Raw genomic sequence first — 22,461 nt, 5'->3', positions numbered from 1 at the left:
CCTTTCTTAAAGGAAGTTTGTCATTATCTGTAAACGTTTTAAATGCACACAGTCTAAACCAGCAGTTTCAGTTTCAGAAATTACCCTACAATAGCATGTATTGAGTAAATGAAAATGCATATTTATAAATTTTCTATAACAATTTTTCAGAGAGCCAAATGTTCACAAATAGACACATTTAAATAAATTAGAGTGCTTTCCTATTACAGAATACTCCAGAGACTATAAAAAGAGCAGAAAAAATACCAGTAAAACTACAAAAAACACAACATATAACTTTTTTTTGGTTACATGCAAGTATGTATGAATATATACACACACACACACAAAACCACAGAAGCATACCAGCATGCACACTCATTAGCATATCCTTAAGAAAAAGAATTAGAGAGGAATACATTTTCTATATTATGCACATTGCATTTTGGTTATAAATTCCCTAATTATTATGCTATCAGAAAAATAAATACAAGAGGTTTCAATATATGCAAATGCTTTCAGTAATAGCAGAACAGAGACTATAGATAACCCCCACACTCACTTGTGGTCCTTGAAGATGTCTGCCAGAAAGTTTTGGTTAATGGCTGGAAATATCTTAAAGAGCTGCTTCTCCTTTAGTTTGGTGGCACAATCTTTCTCAAAAATAAATGTCTCCCTTTTCTAAAACAAAACACAAAATCACCTGTAAGACTAAATTTATAATCGTAACAAGATTGACCAAAAGCATGTTATGGCATCGAAAAAGACTAATAATTGAAAAGTAATCAAACTTTCTTCACAGCTGACTAAAATAGTAAGTATTCATGCAGTATTTATTTACACATAATATATGTGTATATATTCATACACATCCAGAAAATCACATATTCAAGCATGTGCATATAAATCTATACTATTCACACACATTATATATAATAATATAATATATATATAAAATAGTATACTATTCACACACATAATATGCATTATGAAAATACTATGCATGGATTTCAATTTTTTCTCACTAAAATAGTTTTTAATTCAATTTCCATGAACTTTTTTTTCCCAAATGATTTTTTTTTTACTTTTTTTTTTACTTTTTACTTTTATCATTTTATGATACATTTCCATAGGCTCTGAGATTTCCTTTATGCCCTCCCCAAATTCCTTGCCACTCAGTGAGTTCCGTTATATTATTAGTATAGTTCTTCATAAACCACTATATGTCTTCATGAACTTTCTTAAATACCTTTGTATACATACAACAAATTCGATCATACTATTTAAAAAGGATGAAGATACCCTAATAAACATGACATAAACATGCAGAAGTCAGAGAGCCCAAAAATAAAAATTTGGGATAAAGCTAGCAAGCAAAATTAGTTTGTTAATGCATACCATAAAATTTTAACACAATTGCTAAATTGGGGCACAAATTCGTTTCTGAGTCTCTTAGTGCCCAAAGCAAAGGAGGAAACCAACATTCTCAGCATCCATACAATAAAACCAACCAGTGATGCAGAGAAGCACAGCCTTTTCTGGTACCGACACCTGAGGGAAATTTCCCCCATGAGTTCTCAGAAAAGGGACACTGCATGATGCTGTGAACAATATCCTCAACAACGGATTCCCCTCATTTGGGCAGAAACTACAATGTATCAATAAGTGGAAAATTGAGGTTGACAGAAATTCTTAGAATCCACAATTACTTTGCAATTTTTCACAAGCATATTTACTCGAAAATAACTGAACATGAATGTTTGTAGTTACTTTACTACTCATTTCTTCCTGCTCAAACTACCAAGTAAAAGCATTCGTAAAATGTGATCATTTTAATTCTAATCTAAACTTGTGGCAAAGATTCTTAAACTGGCTCATAGTGATTCCTAACTCTGTCAGTCTTGGGATATGATTAAATAATCTGTTTGCTAAGAAGACCCTAAAACTTGAAAAATAATTTCCAAGGTTGGTATTTAGCACATCAGTCAGGATACCACCTGACTGACTGTAACACCTGTGTCCCATATCAGAGTGCATGGTTTTCAGTCCTGGTTCTATTCTTCACTCCAGCTTTGTACCCTGAGAACCACCTGAGGGCTCAAGTTTTTTGGTCCCTGTACCCAACATGGGAGAGGCAAACTGAGTGCCAGGATCCTAGCCACAGCCTGGCCCAGGATCCAGAGATTCTAGATATTTGGGAAATAAGCCAGCAGATGAAAGACCTCTAATTTCTCCCTCTCTCTGTCTCCCAAATAAATAAATAAATACAAATAAACAAGGAGGAAGAAGTTGAGGGGAGAGACTTGGATGAAATTCCTGGCTCTTGGCTTCATTCCTATAATTTAAGAATGAACCAGAAGATAAAACTGTCTCTTTCCCTCTCCTTAACATTTTCAAAAACAAACAAATCTTTAAAAACTACAAAGTTTTGGATACTGCATTATGGCCTAAGTACTTGCTTCGCACATGCCAGGATCCCATATGATTCATGTCCCAGCTGTTCCATTTTCCATCTAACCTCCTACTTGTGGCCTGGGAAACCAGTAGAAGATGGCCCAAAGCACCCACGTGGGAAACGTGGAAGAAGTTCCTGGCTCCTGGCTTCAAATCAGCTCAGCTCTAACCCTTGTGACCACTTGGGGAGTAAACCAGCAGACATAGGCTCTTTCTCTCTTACTCTCTGTAAATCTGACTTTCCAAAAAGAAATCTTAAAAAAAAAAAAAGGAAAAAAAATGAAGTTTCTGTTCAGAACTTACTTAACTAATAAGTTAGATTAAAAAGGAATTTTAATTAATTTATTTTAAAAATATTTTTTGCTTTTATTTTAAAGGAATAGTTACAGAGAGGAGACACAGAGAGCAAAATAGAGATGTGTTCCATCTGCCTGCTCTCCCCGCAAAATGGCCATAGCAGTCAGAGCCAACCATTTGAGCCAAAAACCAGGAGCTTCTCTGGGACTCCCACAGAGCACACGGGTCCAGGACCTCTGCTACACTCTGCTGCCTTCCCAAGACATAAGCAAGGAGCTAAACTGCAAGGAGAGCAGCTGGGACTCAGAGCAGTCACATGTTGGGATGCCAGCACCACAGGCAGAGGATTAGCCTATACGCCACGGCAGCAGCCCTAATTATTTGTGTTCTCAATTCAAATGTGTATATTTCTTTTTGAAGATTTATTGCTTTTTCTTTGTTTGTTTGTTTGAAAGGCAGATATAGAGAGAAGGACCGACAGAGAGAAAGACCTTTGGGATGTTTGTTCACTCCCCAAGAGGCCAAAACGGCCTGAGCATAGCCAATCCAAAACCAGGAGCCTGGAGCTATTTCCAGGTCTCCCACATTGGTTCCAGGTCTCACACACAAGTGCCGGGTCCAAGGTTTTGGTTTATCCTCTACTGCTTTCCCAGGTCACAAGCAGGGAGCTGGATGGGAAGTGGAACAGCCAGGATATGACCCGGCACTCTCATGGGATCTCAGTGGACGCAAGGCTAGGATTTTGCCACTAGGCTATCGTGCTGCACTGCAAATGTGTACATTTTTAAAATTTTCCTCTAAAATTTTTATTTCAAAGATGGGTATATTTTTTAATAGCAAGATAGAAATGTCTTAATACCAATTTATGTATGAAATTATCTTTAAACACGAATTTTCTTTTTGTTTCTCTAGAAAAAAAGTCAGATATAAATGTTAAACACTAAAAAAAATTCGGGGTCACCACCTGCAAATTAAAATCCAAAGCAACACAAACTTAACAGATGCCTCATTGTTAGAAAATAGCCACTAATTTCCCTGATGCAAAAATCTCCAGCTTCAAATTACATTTAAAATGCATTTCGATTTTAACACTAACTTTAGTCATGCTAAATACAAATTCTAGACTAGGAAACACAGAACAAAATGACAACCACAAGGAAACACACACAATTGGAGGAAAGGCTTCATGTTTATATCAACACATACCAAGTCGTGTTTTTCCTGTAAGGCAATTTCTTCTGACATTATTTCTCTGAGAGATACTTTTTTAGTCTGAGTATTCCAATGATCCAACAAGGGTAACATTTCAGATGCTGCTAAAGTCCTCAGTAATTTTTTGCCTGTTCTCTGAGATGATTTTTGTTCAGGATTATCAGGACTAAGTTGTCCCACCAGGGAAGGATCTATAAAAGAAGTATGAACAGTGTCATACCCTCAACAGCTAAGTTACAGATAAAACATTATTCATTCTATTTCTGCCAGCTCAGAGAAACTAAAGAACCACGGTTCTTTACTTTTTAATTTGTAAGATTAACTCCAAAATTTCAAAATATATCTTCACAAAATTGCCAGAAAGGAATGCTACTTATAGCACAGGACTGTTTCAAATCAACAGGATCTGGATGTTACAATTATTTGACTCAGTGGGAACCAAAATACAAAAAATGTATACAGGACACTGGTAAACAGGAAGTTACAGTCAGCTGGAAATAACCGGAACAGAACCAGCCAGCTCTGCCCAGATACTCCAGGGGCTGAGAGGACTAAAACTTTTGGCAAGCCTGTTAAACTCCTGGAAGTATACAATAAATACTGAACAACAATACTCAAAATAGGGCGTTCACGACAGAGAATATAACGAGCAACATTCTGGCTCTCTGAGAGACATCATCACATTCTGCTGTCTTCCTTTGCTTTCCTGGTGAGTGAAAAGAAACCAGACACCAGAATTCATACAACCACAACAGCCCTTTGGCGGCTCTCCGCTCAACAGCTTTAGCTACTGGGGCTACAGCAGCAACAGCAGGAGCTCGAGTCTGAGTAAAGCATATCCCAACAGTGTCCGGCCTGGAGCTCCCTGCCTTGGTCCCAGTGTGAAGAAGGTAAGACAAGTATCTGGAGAGCCTTAAGCACAAAGCGAAGGCCTTAGGGGGCTGATGTGGCACAGCACACTGACCCCCAGATAAAGTGCTCACAGGAGTACAAGCTTAAGGCCTGGCTCTTCCATTTCCAATCTGGCTCACTACTAATGTGCCTGGGAATTCGGGAACGGACAACCAAACTACCCGAGCTCCTGTCATCCATATGGGAGACCAAAATGGAGTTCAAAGTTTCTGACTTTTTTAAACGTTCTGTTTGTTTGTTAAGGTTTATTTATCAGAACAGCAGAAGTAAAGAGAAAAATGGAAGAAGTGAGAAGAGAGGGAAGGAGGGAGGGAGTGAAGCAAGAATGGAAGGAGAGTGAGGGAGAAAGAGAGAATAAATATTTCCAACTGAAATGTCTGGAGCTGGGCTAGTCTGAAGCCCGGAGCCAGGAGCTTCTACTATGTCTCCAAAGCACCTGAGCCATCTTCCCTTGCTTGCTATCCCAGGCACATTAACAAGGACCTGGATCAGAAGGAAGCAGCTGGGACTTGAACTGGTGCTCATATGGGATGCTGGCACTAAAAGGCAGCTTTACCCACAATGCCACAATATTGGCCCCCAAAAATAAATGAGCTGAAGACCATACTAAAAGGTCTGCCACTCACCCTGTAATAATCTGATTATCAATACTACATAACAGACGTCATCTGAAATCAAACATTTTTCAAATTTTCACAAGGTACCAAAACAGCAGATTATTTCTGTGCTCTAATAATATGACATCCATAATACTTCTCAATAACCACGTAACATTTCAGTGATGAACCTAAACAAACACATGATCATTCACTGCCCTCGAACCAAAACAACAGTCTCTAATGTGATACAGAACCTTAACATCACTGTGGCCATATGTAGCAGAGCACAGCTTTAGTTGTTTCAAAGCACTTGGGAAGCCAAATGCATATTATAAAAGTTTCTCTTCTTTTAGCGTGATACTGCATCAGTAATCAATGTTAGGGTGAGTGTTGTTACACAGCACACCAAACCACCTCCAGCAGCAGTGGCATCCCCTATGGGTGTCAGTTCCAGTCCTGGCTGCCCCACTTTCAATCTAGCTTCCAGCTAATGCGCCTTGGGAAAGCCCAAGTTCTTGAAGCCCTTTACTTCCTTGCCAGCCCTTGGCTCCTAGCTTTGGCTTGGTGTGTGTCTTCGTGACTAGAAGACCACACTGCTACTCTCATTCTAATTCTAACTCCAACTTTCAAAAAAACAAATCTTTAAAAAAATTGATGTTAAATATTTTTTGAAGAACTCCTATTTGCAAATCAAAATCCACAGGTAATTATTCTATGGAAATGTACTTGGAAATGAGTTGAAATCAAAGACACACCCTTCCGCCCAAGTCTCAAAGTTCTACGAACATGAGCAGATAATGCGCCTTACCTTGCATCAACCTGCCAGAAGACACCTCTTCTTGTCTTTGTCGCTCCTAAGCACAAACGCAGAACAGAGGATTGGCGTAGGAAGGCTACCTAAACAAGCAAGGCTACAGGGTACCCTAGTTTTCTCTAGGAGATAAATACCCACTGCTTGTGTACCTGTGAACCATTCCTACTACAATCTAATAAAAACAGAACAAAGTAAATGATAATGTGCAGCTGTATCTGCATAGCTCTCTTTGATTTTAGTGCTATTTGCAGCATTCTCCTAAAAAACTTCTATCAAGTTTAATCATCCAGCTGTATAGTCTTTCGGGGAATAAGATAAATTCATCTATATAATCCCGGGGTCTTTGCTCTCTGGGAGCCCTCCTGATGCTGCAGCAGGTCTCCATCCTCAGTATCTTTAATAAATCTTGCCTTTAAAGCCGGGAAAAAAAAAATCAGCAACCACATTGAGTTCTATACCTAATTATGTAAAAGTTCACTTTCCCTCAAAGGCAAAATCCGATGGAACATGGTAGATTTTATTGAAATGAAAAGGTGATACAAGGGAAAGAAGCCTACCGACCATTACAGACTCCTTCCATTTCTCGTGGAGCACTTTAGCCAGATTCAGATCTATGTGGACCACACAATCTTCCACTGTTAGAGATCCTTGGAACGGGAGGGAAAAGACAGCAGAAAGCATACTCAACCGCAGTGCACATCATACAACCTCATTTGTATTCTTAATTTCTAACTTATCTTTCTATTTACTAACCCATTTAGAGTTTTTTTTATATTATACTGCATTATTTTCACATTTCTCAATGTGTAAATATTCAAAGTTTCACAATAAATCTATTTAAGTTATTCATTTCCATTAGCCTTGGGACCCTGTACCCACGTGGGAGACCAAGAGGAAGCTCCTGGCTCCTGGCTTCAGATCAGCTCACTTCTGGTCTTTGTGCTATCTGGGGAGTAAACCAATGAATGGAAGATCTTTTTCTTTTCTTGGTCTCTCCTTCTATCTGTAAATCTACCTTTGCAATAAAGATAGATGCATCTTAAAAAAAAAAGAAAAAGAAAAGTCTATCTTTCCTAGGAAAATAAAAAAGAAAACTCCATTTAAATATTTTCTACTTTTTTGAATCATATTTTTAAACCCTCTAGAAACAGGCTATACCAAAAAAAATATATGCTCAGGCAATACTAATTATTTTTGTATTTTGGTTAATTTATGGAATAATTTTATAATCAAAATAGAAGGCGCCATATCCTATTCACTCAAACATACACACACACGCAATCTACTTTCCCTTACCTGAATCAATACCAACAGGACCAAACAATTCACTGAGTTGAAAAGCCAGCTCAGGGGGTAGTGCAAGTTCCAGGCAGTCTATAGTCAGAGACTTAGCCAGCCCTGGGGTGGGATTCAACAGCTCAGTTTTATCTTCCTCACTAACTCCAGTTGACAAGCTACTGCCTGCCATTAGAATTTTCTGCATTTCCTGTTCTTCTTCATTCATAAATTCTTCCATGTTGGCAAATTTCACGTAATCTTTTGCAACATTTTCATCTCTCTTCACCTCGAAAGAGTCAATAAAGCCAATTTCTTCATTCAATTCCAGATGCGAAGGACAAACGTCAGACAGATGTAACGAGGAAAGGATCCTTCCTACGGTCTCCGTGGCTCCTGGACTACTGTCTGCTTCACTCACATCTTCAGGGGAAGCAGTTTTTAGGACAGCTGGTAAAGGCGGCTTGAAGCTGTATAAACGGGACAGCTCTGCCTGAGTGTCTGTAAACACTCCATCGTGACTCTCTGGATCAGCAGCAGCACTGGGCAACGCACCCGTGGCTAACCCGTATTTCTCAGGAGTGATAGCGTTCAGGTCTGCCCGCTCGGCGTTTTCCCTTTCGGCATCGTAGGGAGATCGCGCGTTGGTGAGACTGACACCGGTACCATGGCTGAACTCTAGCACAGAATTGGAATCTTCTTCGGTTCCTCTTTGGCTAATAATTTCCTTCAAATTCAAACCCAGAGAAAATGGCCCAATTTGTGATTCGTCACATGATTTTTGGACATTCTCATATTCGGTGTCCTCACACAATTTAGTTTCAGAATCCAATAAAAGGCTTGTGGCCCAAATAATATCTTTATTACACCTCTCATATAAATCTTTTAAGGCTTCTAATGAATAAGATCCAAACAGTTTACAAAGAATGTTAAGATTCTCAGATTCATCAGCATTGGTGAGCTCGCTTTCTTCAACGTACGTGCTTTTATCATACATGACCCTATACGGGATTGTTTCCTGAGCATCGGATCTTGTGTTAACATTGAAAGCTTTAGGTTTGAACCCATCTAATCTTCCTGTTAATACTCTGATAGAATCTGAAACACCAATTTTATTCTTTTCTATTTTCCATAACAGAGCAAAATCCTGAGGTTCAGTCTGGGTACACTGGCCAACTTCTATTCCAGAGACTCCTTTAAGCACCTCCTCAGAAAATTCTGCTAAAGTTTGTGGTACTACTACTCCGGGAATACTTGGTACACTACTGGTAAAAGCAAAAGGTGATGTGTGTTCTCCCAGGATGTTTTCACTCAGACAAGTCTGAGTTTCAGAGATCACATCACTGGGTAACATTTCTGCACTCCGTAGAGCGGAGCCACCTAAGGTTTTTAGCTCTTCAGGGCTTGTGCCCCAGCAGGCTTCATGTGCTGTGTAGAAGGATATTTTATTCACATCATTACTAGATCCAAAGTTTGGATTGAGTTCACTGAAACCAGCCTTTGGCGTTCTTGATCTGTGCTCTCTCTGAGCTAGTGCCTCAGTGGAAGGCCAGTCGCCCACGATGCCGAAGGAGATGTTTTCACTATTTTTGTAAGTTTCATATTTACAGCTATGGAAGGATTCTGAAGCATCGTCACACTGTGACTTTCGGCCATCCTCCGTGCATTCATGCGGAGAGCCTCCCCGCTGGGTGGAATCTACACTCACACACACACTACTATCAGACACTTTGCGTGACGGAGGGCGACTGAACTTTCTGTCGCTTTGTACACATGAAGGTTTTTCAGTTTTTCGGTTCCTTTTTGTTCTCTGACCCATGGCTTTATCAACTGGCCAGTCACCAACAAAATCTGGAAGTTCCTGTCTTGGGAATTTTTCCAAAGTTGTTTTGCTTTTTTGTTTCCCAAACGTCTTTTTCTTTACTGTTGTTCTTTCTTCCACTATTTCACAAGGTGAGCACTTCTCGTGTTGAAGTGATGTAGTATTTGCAGGGTCACAGTGTTCTGGGTTATTTTCAACACAGCCGGTATTCGGCAAGACTCCTTCCACAGAGTCACCTTTATCAGTTTTACTACACTCTTTTTCTACTTGCTCTTTATTTTCACTTCTGTCTGCTGCTCCAAGTTTGTTTTCAGAGTCAGAAAACTGTATGCGAGAAGCTTCCTGAATGAGAGCACTCTGGGGGTTAGGATTTGTCACACTGACTTCTTTTCTTCCTCTGTGTAAATCTGCATTAGGGAGACAGGGGACATCCTCGGGCAGTGCAGTTCCTTTGGTTGTTTCAAGAGGCTTCTGTTCAGTTGATTCTACGTGCTGCAAAGAGGATGAAACACGTTCTTCTTTCTCAGAGGTAATATCTTCATTGATTCTTGAGCTGTAAGATTTTTTCAGAGCATCATAAGAAAAGTCATTTAATGTTTCAACTTAAGGCATTTAACATTTACCCTATTACATTTAACTGCAATAAAATTATAAAAGCTCAGAGCCAACATAGTGGCTCAACAAGCTAATCGTCCACTTGGAAGTGCCAGAATCCCATATGGGTGCCAGTTCATGTCCCACCTCTGCTCCACTTTCAATCTAGCTTCCTGCTTATAGCCTGAAAAGGCAACAGAGGAAATCCCTAGTTCTTTTTTTCTTTAAATAAATTTTATTTTTAAATACTGATTACATGGTTGGTCAGGGTGGGAAGGATCAAGGCTTAGGGAAAATTGGGTGAACTCATTGTTTCCAAATCTGCTATTTCTTCTTGTCATTCCTGGGAGAAGGGGAGAGACAAAGAGAGAAACCACTGATAACTTTCCACATGTCCCAGTACCCAGGATGAGGAAGTGCCGCCTTATATCAACTCAGAGTCTTGATGTAGACATATTTCGAGGGTTCTGTCCAAGTGGTTTGGATAGTTCTGAGATGCTACCATTTTCACCAATCCAAGGATGATGTCACCCTCCCAATGTCTGTTTCCCTCATTCATCAAGATTTTTTGCTGTCATCATTTGTTTGGGGTAGTTGTCCTGGGGCCTGCCTGGAAGATAGATGCTAGGTTTGTGAGCCCCAGGAGTGGGGGATCTGGTGATGTTTGGGATGCCTGGCTGGGTACATGGATTAGCCTGCAAGAACATGTCCTACTTAATGAAAAAGGTGGAGCAGTGAAATCCCTAGTTCTTGGAGCCTTACACCCACATTGGAGACCCTGAAGAAACTCCTGGCTTCAGGTCAGCTCAGCTATAGCCATTATTTGAATCAAATAAGTCTTTAAAAAACAAAACTAGGCATGCCTCTATATCTACCAGTTATTTGTTACACAGGAAACTTAAGTTAACCAGCATGAGTAAGGGAAATCAGAGAAAGAAGAGAACTCTCATTTGAGATGTAATTTGCTAAAAGCTTTAGAACCATCCAAGTGTTAATTTCAGATTCAAGTAATTCTGCCTATTGCAACTTCAGTGATATTTTCTGATTCAATTTGTCAAGTCATTTCACTTTCTTTATTCCAGGAGCTCTTCAAGTTCCAAATTTCCCAGGAAGCTTCTCTACATGTAATCACAGCTAACATTAATTGAAGACTTCTACATTCCAGATGCTATCTCAATCCTCTGCATACATGAATTCATAATCTGGAGATCCTTAAGAGTCCAGTGTAATTATTGCTTTCCTAGCAACAAAGAAACCTGGTCATCTGTCAAAGATTACAAAGCTTTAGAAACTGCACACAGGAAGTCTTTGCCACAATGGTTCCCAACAAAAAAGCATTCATGGAATTTGTCTTCTACTCTACTAACTCCGTTTGAATTTATTTTTAAAAGATTTATTTTTTATCGGAAAGTCAGATATACAGAGAGGCAGATCGTCCATTCACTGATTCACTCCCCAAACAGCCGCAATAGTGGCCAGAGCTATGCTGATCCAAAGCCAGGAGCCCAGAGCTTCTTTTGGATCTCCCACGTGGTTGCAGAGTCCCAAGACTTTGGGCCGTCCTGGGCTGCTTTCCTCGGCCACAAGCAGGGAGCTGGAAGGGAAACGGGGCTGCCAAGATTAGAAATGGCAGCCAGATGAGAGCCCAACATGTGCAAGATGAGGACTTTAAGCTGCTAGGCTACTTTACTGGGCCCCATTTGAACTTTTTTTTTAAAGATTCATTTATTTTTATTGAAAAGGTAGATTTACACAGGGAAGGAGAGACAAAGATCTTCCATCCACTGGTTCACTCCCTAAGTGGCCACAATGGCTAGAGCTTAACTGGTTCAAAGTCAAGAGCCAGGAGCTAAGAGCTTCTTCCTGCTATCCCATATGGGTACAGGATACCAAGGTTTTGGGAGAAGCAGGAAACCAGTCGGGGACATGGAGATAAGGAGTGCCAATTCCTAATCTGTGTACACTGCCTAAATCTCAAACTCTATGCCAACTCAACATGGATGAAGATCCAATACACACATTTAGAAACCACAACACTTTCCAGGCATCCTGAAGTCTCACGCCAAACCCTGTCATCTCTGAATTTTTAATCGGGCCTTATCCTGAACATCACTGCTAGCCCAAACGAGGACCACCTCAGTGGGGTAATTGGCCACACTCACGTCTGAGCGTACTCAGTCCCTCTCCCTTTCAATAGCCCTGGCATTCTTCTCACCTCTATCCATGACTCCCTGTTACATTCTTGTACGAAGACACAAATCTGGACTCGATCTAGCCGGGAGTCTTTCAGATGCCAAGTGGGTGTTCTCATTTCCCATAACAAAATTTGGGTGCCCCATTCCATGTAATAAAACCTTTTTTTTTTTTAATTGGAAAGACGGATATACAAAAATAGACAGAAAGGAAGATCTTTTATCCGATGATTCACTCCCCAAGCAGCTGCAACAGCTGGAGCTGAGCTGATCCAAAGCCAGGAGCCAGGAGCTCTTCTGGGTTTCCCATGCGGGTGCAGGGTCCCAAGGCTTTGGGCCGTCCTTTACTGCTTTCCCAGGCCACAAGCAGGGAGCTGGATAGGAAGCAGGGCCACCAGGCTTAGAGCCAGCACCCATATGGGCAAGATGAGGACTTTAGCCGCTATGCTATTGTGCCGCACCCTCCACCCCCGTAATAAAACCTTAGAACTAACAGAAATATAACTTATTTTTAAAGCTAAATGATGGGCCTGACGCAACAGCCTAGTGGCTGAAGTCCTTGCCTTGCAACAATCGGGATCCCATACAGGCAACAATTCGTGTCCCAGCTGTTCCACTTCCCTTACAGCTCCCTGCTTATGGCCTGGGAAAGCAATCAAGGATGGCCCAAAGCCTTGGGATCTGGCATTCGCGTGGGAGACCCAGAAAAACTCCTGGCTCCTGGCTTCAGATTGGCCCTGGCCATTGTGGCCACTTAGGGTACGAACCAACAGATGGAAGATCTTTCTCTCTTTCTCTCCTTTTCTCTGTAATCTGACTTTCCCATTAAAATAAACAAACAAATCTTTAAAAAAAAAAAAAAAGCTAAATGACAATGATTTCCCAAGCTTCAAATTTAAAATATATATTTGTGTGCAGTAATAAAGATCCTCAACTGCCTTCTAAGTGTGCCTGTGCTCACTTCCATCTCCACTTACAATTCTGCTTCTTGCTAACGTCTACCCTGACAGGCAGCTGGTGAGCTGCAGCGTGTGAGGCCCTGCCACCCAGACTGTTTCAGGCATCGGGTTCCAGCTCAACCCTAAACTGCAGCTAACATCTGGGGGCTGAATCAGAGATGGAGAACATTTCTTCATCTGTCTCTCGGCCTCTCAAGTAAAATAAAAACAATGGATAATTTAAAAGGCATACTAGTAGGTGCAGACACTGATTGCATATGGAGAATATGGCAGCCTGTTTGGTAAGGTCGCAAAGGAAGGAGAACAGAGCAATCTGGACAACCACCCCAGCAAATGATGATAGCAAAAATCTGGGTGAATGGAGACTTGAGGCCAACTATGGCAGCTAATGGACATTGGGAGGGTTGCCTCACCCCTGGATTGGCGAAATGCACAGTTTTTCAGAATTATCCCATCCACTTGCTCAGAACCCTCAGGACATGCACTACAGTGGGACCCTGGGTTGATACGGAGTGGCGGTTCCCCATCCCTGGGTACTGGGACATTTAGCAGGCTGGATTGGCTTCCCCCTTTAATCTTCCTTTACCCCAGATACAAGAAGAAATGGAGAATTAGAACACAATGATTTCACCCACTTTGCCCTAACCCTCACTCCTTCCCACCCTGGTCAACCATGTAATTATGTAATCATCATCAAAAAATAAAATAAATTTAATTTAAAAAATACATTGTTTCAAACTGAATTTTTGTTTTTCCCAAATTTTTTAATCAAGGCATTTTAACTTACCTGGGAGTTGAGTCCTCAGAAGAATATGCACATAATTCAACACGTTCCATTTTTGCTGGAGCTGAAGAATTCATGATTATTGGCACAGAAACAAAACGCTGATAATGTTCCAACATTCTTGTTATTTTCTCTTTGCTTACTCCGTGAATATTACGCCTGAAAATTCCAAGGGAGAAAAGGGTAGGAAAACTCCTGGTAATTAACTTAAAATATATATATCTAAAACATCCAGAACAACAATAACATATTTCTAAAAACATAACAATATCAAAGCTACTTTGGTGTGATACAAAATATACTATTGATTCTATCATTTTAGCCAGAACTTTTTAAACTACTACTCTTCATCATCCCACCCGATCTTCCAAACATCCTCTATCAATTCTGAAACAACCACCAGGACATGCTAACTTTTTAAAAAGCTGCTTTGAAGCTTTTCAAAAATAATTAAAAATCTAAAAATATGACAACCATTTCAAACCTTTAATTAATTAATGAACTACTAACAAAATCCCACTATAGGGGCCAGTGCAATGGCTCAACTGGCCAACCTTGCTCCACTTTCCTTCCAGCTCCCTGCTTGTGACTTGGGAAAGCAGTGGAGGATGGCCCAAAGCCCTGGGACCCTGCACCATGTGGGAGATCATATAAAAGAACCTTGCTCCTGGCTTTGGATCGGCTTGGCTCCAGCCACTGCTGCCATTTGGGAAATGAACCATCAGATGGAAGATCTTTCCGTCACTCCTTCTCTCTGCAAATTTGCCTTTCCAAGGAAAACAAATAAATCTTTAAAAAATATATCCCACTATATAGGCTTCCACTTAAGCCAGTACGACAGACTAGATGTTACAAAGGGCCCTCCTGTCACAATAAAACTAGGTCCCAAGTGAATTAAACCAAAAGTCTTATTACATTTTAAATTCAAAGAAGAAACTCCCTAGTATTTGAAGTCTCTAGATATCCAAAACCAAAGCCTGATACTTGTAGTTGTACTTATGGTACTTATTTCTTTGTGTTTTTATTTATGAGCTTATATTTTGACCAACTTAATAAGAGAACTCTGCAGGCTTTAAATGGAGGTAGCTTCTATTCATATAACCTTAGAATGTGTACCTGCCAGGAGACCAGATGATATGCTTTAGTCCTTCCAGGGTTCTATCTTATTTGCAACTCTCCTCTCTTAGGTTGGATTCAAGGATTCTTGTCTGGATCCTAAAGCTAATATTTTGTGTTTGCCACTTGGACAAATCCGGCTTTCATATTTACCTACCTCGATCTTGTCTGGTTTCAGATCACAGAGAAGCAAAGAGATAGAAAATATGAAAGAGAGGTTAAGAGACATAGACACGGAGGACAGAGCAAAAGTTCCAATATGCATTAATCCAAGTCCCAGAAGAAGAGAGCGCACGGGACAGAAGTCATTGAGAGAAAAATGTCAAGAAATTTCTAGAACTGATGAAAGACTAACCCTCTCTATCAGAAGTTCAACATCTGGAAACACAGTACTGAAACTGTCATGCATCAAGACAAAGAGATGACATTAAAAACAACTAAAAATTAAAAAAAAAAAACAACTAGTCATCTACAGAGGTGACAACAATTAGAATGGCAGCTAACTTAACAACAACAGTGGAAGTCAGAAGAGGGTTGTTATTGTCAATTAAAGAAAATAACTGTCAACCAAGAATATATATAAACATAGTACAAGTATCTAAAAAGAATTAAGGCAATCCAAGGATCTTCAAGTTAAAAAGGAGAAAGTGTGTGACCCCCAAGTAGGCCTTCATTATAAAGAAAACTTTTAAAGACAAATGTTAGGCAGAAGGAAATTCCCAGATAAAATGCCTAGATGAAAAAAAAATGAAGCATAAAGCAATAATCACATAAGTAAAAACAAATACTATCAGGACATTGTGGACAATGACATATATGAACTGGAAGTCAGTTACTGATCACAGTCAAAACGCTTTAACGTCCTCATACGCATGAGGAGGAAAGCTAACAAAATGGCACAACTTCAGCTTTATAATGTTTGCATAACTTACAATTGCAAGGTAATTACTGAAACCATATATAGTTTGTAAATTAAATGGAAGACAAAATGAGTAAGAAAATTTGGACTCAATCAATTTTAAAAACCGATAATAATGCAACATGGAGGAGGGGAAAATCTAATTATGTGATTTTCTGAAACAGAATAATTACTTTAAAGGTAAGATAAGTAGAAAGTATAGAATGAGACAGTAAGGAATATGTTTAATTGTAAGAAGAACCAAAATAATCAAAAAGTTAGTTTCATCTAACACTAAGATGGATACAGAGAAGTTTTTTTAAACTCTGGCCATATCGGTTACAAGAGACACCCTCAACATAAAGACATTCAAAGTTCAAAAGCAAAAGTGTGAAGAAAGAAGTAACACTCAAATAACTAATCATGAGAAAGCTGCCAATTCTATAACTAACAGACAAATTAAGGCATTAAAATAAAATTCACCCTTAAAGATAAAACAAAATCATTGGAAAAATGATGAAATAAAGGGTTCAATTAGAGTGATATAAAAATCTTAAGCTTGGGGCTGGTGCTGTGACACAGCATATTGAGCTACCACTGCAATGAGGACAGTCCGTGTAGATGCAGACTCAAGGCCTGGCTGCTCCCTTGCTGATGTGCCTGGGACAGCGGCAGAGGATGGTCCAAGTCCTTGGGCTCCTACACACACGTGAGGGACCCAGATGAAGCTCTTGGCTCCTGGCTTCGGCCTGGTCCAGTCCTGGCCATTACAGACATTTCGACAGTAAACCAGCGAATGTAGGCTCTATCTCTGCCTGCCTTCCCTCTCTAACTCTAACTTTCCAATAAATAAATCTTAAAAAACAAATCTAAGGTTGTAAGTGCTTCAACAAATACACTCAGAATACATAAAGCAAATATGGTAGACCCGTAAGGAGAAACTGACATGGTCAACATAAAAGAGGGATACTTCAACAACTTGCCTCACAGGGGAGCTTTCACCATCCCGCTCAGGAATATTAATCTATCAGGCCGAGTAAAAAAACAAATAAAAAAGACAGGAAAGCAGACATGATAGGAAATGAGAGCAATGACACTAACAGACTCGACTCAATGGACACATTCATGTGCTATAGTCAGTATGAAGTTCTACATAACAAACATGGAACATTCACAAAAAACGGAAAATAAATCAGGGCATAAATGCCTTTAAAAATATCACATAATTAGTATCATGTAAGTCACATGATCTGACCTGCTTCAGTGAATTTGAAAGTCAATTTGTGAATAAAACATCTGCTCAAGATTTTTAAAAGCTATCCAAGTTAAAGAACAAAATTAATTAAGTAAAAATTAAAGAAGTAATAATAAAATGAAAATGAACATATCATATATTAACTTTCTGAGTGCAGCTAAGGCAGTCCTAGGGAAACTTACATCATCAAATACTCATGGTAGAAAATTATCTAAACCCTTATGTAAAGAGGTTAAAACAAAACAAAACAAAACAAAGAAAAAGAAATAGAAAAGGAGATTTTTTAAAAGCAAAGATGGGAGAACATAAGAAGCATGAGAGAATTAAACAAAAACAAATTTAAAATTGAGAAGCTCAACCAAGCCAAGAGTTCCTGAAAGGGCTAATTTCTTCTGATTTCTAGAGACCACTTGAAAAAAATTTTAAAGGAAGACTATGTAAACATATTAGGAATGGAAAGAGGAACTTAACTTTTAACTTAACAGGGATGTAAACAGGGATGTAAAACAGGGATGTTTTAGTAAAGTCTTAAAAAAAAAAAATTGAAAACTACACTGTGATGAGAAAACATCAACTCTCCCAAAGCAAACATCAAATTCAGACTACTTTACATAGTACTTTACTTTACTTTACTTTACATAAAACATCCAAATTTACATATCCAGAAAAGAAACAATAACTTGCCAATTAATTTTCTGAATTAGAACTAGAATACCAAAAGGTAAAACCAGGAAAAAAGTACAGGTCAATCTCACTCATCCACAAATTTGCAAAAATCCTAAGCATAAACTGAATGCAACAATGTCACAAAACGATTATAAAAAAGGATTGAGTACTGATAATATGAATGTTCTAATCAAAGATGCCAGACACAAAAAATCACATATGATTCCATTTATACGCAATGCTCAGAATTCAAAATTCCATTAAGGGCAGAAAAGAGATTAATGACTGCCAAGTTGGGGATGGAAGATAGAAAATTATATGTACTAGCCCAGTATGTAGTTACTTTTTGAACAGATGCAAATGTACTGAATTACACAGTAGTGGTGGTCGTACTTCAAGAACATACTAACATTGGGTTGTCCTGGGCCCAGAGCAATAGCCTAGTGGTTAAAACCTCACGTTACACGAACCAGGATACCATACGGGTGCTGGCGTGTGTCCCAGCTGCTCCACTTCCCATCCAGCTCCCTGCTTGTACCCTGGGAAAGCAGTCGAAGACGGCCCAAAGCTTTGGGACCCTGCACCTGCGTGGGAGACCCAGAAGAAGTTCCTGGATCCTGGCTTCAGATCGGCATAGCACCAGCCATTGTGCTCACTTGGGGAGTGAATCATCGGACAGAAGATCTTCCTCTCTGTCTCTCCTCCTCTCTGTATATCTGACTTTCCAATAAATAAATAAATCTTTAAAAAAAATTCCAGCACTATTTAAAAAAAAATTGGGCTGTCCCTTAGTTAAGTATATTTAAGTATACTTAAAATTACTAAGGAAAATAACCCAGCTAAAACTAGGGCTATATCTAAGGGCATACAAAACAAAAACAAAACACACTGAGTTTCTGTGTCCTGAGTAACATTTTTATTCAAGTCAAAACAACAAAGGAAAAAACATAGCCTTGGGGAAAGAGGGTAAGACTCTCGGACATTTGCATATGTGCTACATTTTTCATTTCTACCCAGTCACCACCTGCCAATATTCTAACTCACTCTGCAGCTACAAAAACCTCTCCTTCCCAATGCACACTGCTAGCGTGTGCCCAATCATAGGGTCTCCTCCACTTTCAGATATTAGTACATTATTAAAAAGTAATAAAGTGCTGATTATATTACACAACTGGAAATTTTGTTTACTTTAGAAATGAAAAATTATATTCTCCCAAAGCCACACAGATACAAACTCTTTATTAACAATACAAAATTTATTAGCAGTTTTAAATGCCAGCCTGTTATCTATTCTATTTTGTTTCATTCATCATTTGAAAAGGGAAAAAAAGCTCTAGTGAGACCTTCAGTTGTCTTTACCTTGCAAGCTCTTTCGGCTTGAACTTCCACCATGTGTCTGGTTCCCGGAAAAGGACCTTATATTTATGTTTCTGACACTACAAAATGACAAAAACATTTAGAAAATAGTTACTTATATAAAATTAGATTGTTTCCAAACTCGTAACACATTAAAAGTGAAAAAAATTTCAGATTATCTAATATTCACAATGTGTTAAAGTGACAAAATACACAATCTCTTTGATCCAGGAATTTGTAGACATTTAGTGACAAATACTTATTAGAATGCAAAGATCAATATATGTGTCAAGATACCAGTTCACGTTTGCAATAGCAAAAAAATAAAGACAGCTGTGGCACTATGAACTAGCTAAACAAAGTCACTAAACTAGCTAAATAAAGCCACAAAACAGAAGTATTACACAGTAATTCTTAAATTCTATACACATTAATGAAAGAAGGCCAGAACATAAACTTTTTAAACTTTTTTAAAAAGTTGAAAGGTCATGTGGAGGTGGGCAATGAGTCTAGTTGATAACATGGCACTAGCAACACCTATATGCCACCGTCAGAGTGACTCGCTGTGGTTCCTGGTTCCGCTCCCCATTCCAGGTCCCTGCTGACACGCCCTCAGGGAGACAGCAGGTGATGGCTCAAGCAGCTGGGTCACCGCCACTCACAGGCCAACCTGAACTGAGTTCCAATCCTGGGGTCACTGCAGGCATCTGCGGGGTGAACAAGCAGATGGGGGGGAGCTCTATTGTCCCTGTCTTAGTCTTGACCAGTCTCTCAAATCAAGGGAAATTTTTTTTAACTTGGACAGAAAAGGAATGTTCACACATTTGGAGATGCATATAAAACTTCCTGTAGGGCCCGGCGCGATGGCATAGTGGTTAAGGTCCTCGCCTTGCATGCCCTGGATCCCATATGGGCGCCAGTTCTAATCCCGGCGGCCCTACTTCCCATCCAGCTCCCTGTCTGTGGCCCGGGAAAGCTGGCTTCGGATCGGCATAGCATTGGCCGTTGCGCTCACTTGGGGAGTGAATCATCAGACGGAAGATCTTCCTCTCTGTATATCCGCCTTTCCAATAATAAAAAATAAAATAAATCTTAAAAAAAAAAAACTTCCTGCAAAGGTCATAAGAAATACGAGAAATATGTATACTAAGCCTCTATTTTCATCCTTACAGTTTTAATATTTACCATGTACATGCATAAGTTTCATCATTTATTTCAAGCTTTAGTTATTTTTATTGGAAGGTCAGTTTTACAGAGAGAAGGAGAGACAGAAAGACTTTCCATCTGCTGATTCACTCCCCAAGTGGTCGCAACGGCCGGTGCTGAGCAGATCTGAAGCCAAGAGCCAGGAGTATCTTCCAGGTCTCCCACGCAAGTGCAGGGTCCCGAGGCTTTGGGCCATCCTTGACTGCTTTTCCAGGCCACAAGCAGGGAGCTGGATGGGAAGTGGAGCAGCCAGGATACAACTGACACCCATATGGGATCTCAGTGTGTGCAAGGTGAGGATTTAAGTACTGCCCATTGTACCAGGCCCCAAAAGTTTTATCATTTTAATACTCTTTTAAATAATAACTCATATTTTTCAAAGCTCTAATAATCACATGCCTATTATTTAACAGTCAACACCTACATTTACGCACTAGATACATCCCTGCTCTTCTCAGAGTAACTGAGCTTAGCAATTCTGTCCCTTAAGGCGTCAGTACTATTTCTCTCCCTCCTTAATCAATCTAATCAATAGATGAGCACCCATCCAGTTAATTCTCTTATCTTACTCTACATGCCACACCCCCTTCTAGTCATCTATTTCTCTGCTCCTCTGTAAAGAAAATGCTTTGGGTCAATAGCCTAGCGGCTAAAGTCCTCATCTCCGGTGTGCTAGGATCCCATATGAGCACCAGTTCTAATCCTGTTGACCCTGTTTCCCATCCAGCTCCCTGCTGTGACCTGGGAAAGCAGTTGAGAATGGCCCAAAGCCTTGAGACCCTGCACCCATGTGTGAGACTTGGAAGAGGCTCCTGGCTACTAGAAGCTCCTGACTCCTGGCCTCAGATTAGCTCTGCTCTGGCTGTTGCGACTACTTGAGAAGTGAACTAACAGATGGAAAATCTTTCTCCCCTCCCCTCTGTAAATCTGACTTTCCAATAAAAATAAATAAACCTTAAAAAAAATAAAAATAGCATTTTCTTCTTTTAAAAAATGTTTCAAAATTATTCCTATAGTCTATCTTCACTTCCTCTCCCTAGCTTCTCTTAAGTCCACTCCATTGCCAAAACTAGGCAGATATCAGGGCCTGGAATGTGCATTTGGGACAGCGGTTAGGACATGGCTTGGAACAACTCCATCCTAGACTGGAGTACCTGTGTTCAGGTCCTGTCCTGGTCCTATTCCAGCTTGCTGCTATGTTTACCCTGGGAGGCAGCAGGTGACAACCCAACTACTCAGCTCCCTAAAACCGTGTGTGAGTGAATGTAATTTAATGAAATTTAAGTTCATAAGCACAATCTTGGCGCTTAAAATAAGTCCAAGAACCTGATAAATTCACATTTACAGAAACTACACTGATATCATCCCAAACTTAAGTAATTAAATGTTCCCCAATCATTCCAAATTTACTGAGGATAATCTATGGTACAAACCAAAGCAACATATGGCTTCATTTCCCATGCCTGTAGATTTGTATTATCTATTATAACAGGAGATACTTTCTTTTCAAAAGCTTCTTTTGCTGAAAGACACAAAGAAGAAATTATTTATAATAAAGTATTGCCATCATTGTTTTTAACATTTGATCTTGTTTTCATAATTTGAACATTATTTACTATATGAAAATTAAAAAAAAACAAGAAGACACAGGTAAAAGTTGAATAACAAGTACTAAAATAATGAGAGAAAACCATATCATGCTAAAAGCAACATGGTATCATTAGACTAGGTTAGATCCTGCACACAAGTGACTTCAGCAGAAAAACTCAAGTTTAAATAAAGTCTGAAGCCTAGCCTACAGCATCACCTGGCCAGCCCCAGCCACTGAGGCCATTTAAGGAGCGACTCAGCAGACAGGAGATCTTTGCTGCTGTCCTTCTCTGCCCCATCCGTTCCTCTATCGACTGGCCTTTCAAATCAATAAATCTTGGGGGAAAAAACACTAAAGAAAATATTCTCTGATATTGTATTAATAAACTTCCACTTTAAAAACACTATGTAAATTATTTTTTAAAGATTTTATTATTTCAGGGATCAGCATTTAGACAACACTTGAGACACCAGCAGCTCA

At 39.5% G+C, this 22,461-nt stretch overlaps 1 protein-coding gene across 1 annotated transcript in view; it reads right to left on the bottom strand.

Annotated features, from left to right (window-relative positions):
- The window catches only part of N4BP2 (NEDD4 binding protein 2), a 75,279-nt gene that overhangs the window by 21,134 nt on the left and 31,684 nt on the right, over positions 1–22,461 (bottom strand). Inside the window, exons 7-14 of the mRNA XM_040966381.1 lie at positions 21,824–21,912; positions 19,188–19,264; positions 13,897–14,052; positions 7,564–9,917; positions 6,829–6,914; positions 6,262–6,307; positions 3,937–4,133; positions 542–660 (exon numbers count right to left, since the gene is read on the bottom strand). Coding sequence (XP_040822315.1) covers positions 542–660; positions 3,937–4,133; positions 6,262–6,307; positions 6,829–6,914; positions 7,564–9,917; positions 13,897–14,052; positions 19,188–19,264; positions 21,824–21,912 — 3,124 coding nt within the window. The remainder of the gene's footprint in view (positions 1–541; positions 661–3,936; positions 4,134–6,261; positions 6,308–6,828; positions 6,915–7,563; positions 9,918–13,896; positions 14,053–19,187; positions 19,265–21,823; positions 21,913–22,461) is intronic.

The sequence above is a fragment of the Ochotona curzoniae genome, unplaced genomic scaffold (assembly GCF_017591425.1).
Source record: "Ochotona curzoniae isolate NIBS_2020 unplaced genomic scaffold, NIBS_Ocur_1.0 scaffold_4505, whole genome shotgun sequence".
Classification (NCBI taxonomy): domain Eukaryota; kingdom Metazoa; phylum Chordata; class Mammalia; order Lagomorpha; family Ochotonidae; genus Ochotona; species Ochotona curzoniae.
Note: the sequence above shows the minus strand (reverse complement) of the source record. Positions and strands in the feature narration are given on the sequence as shown.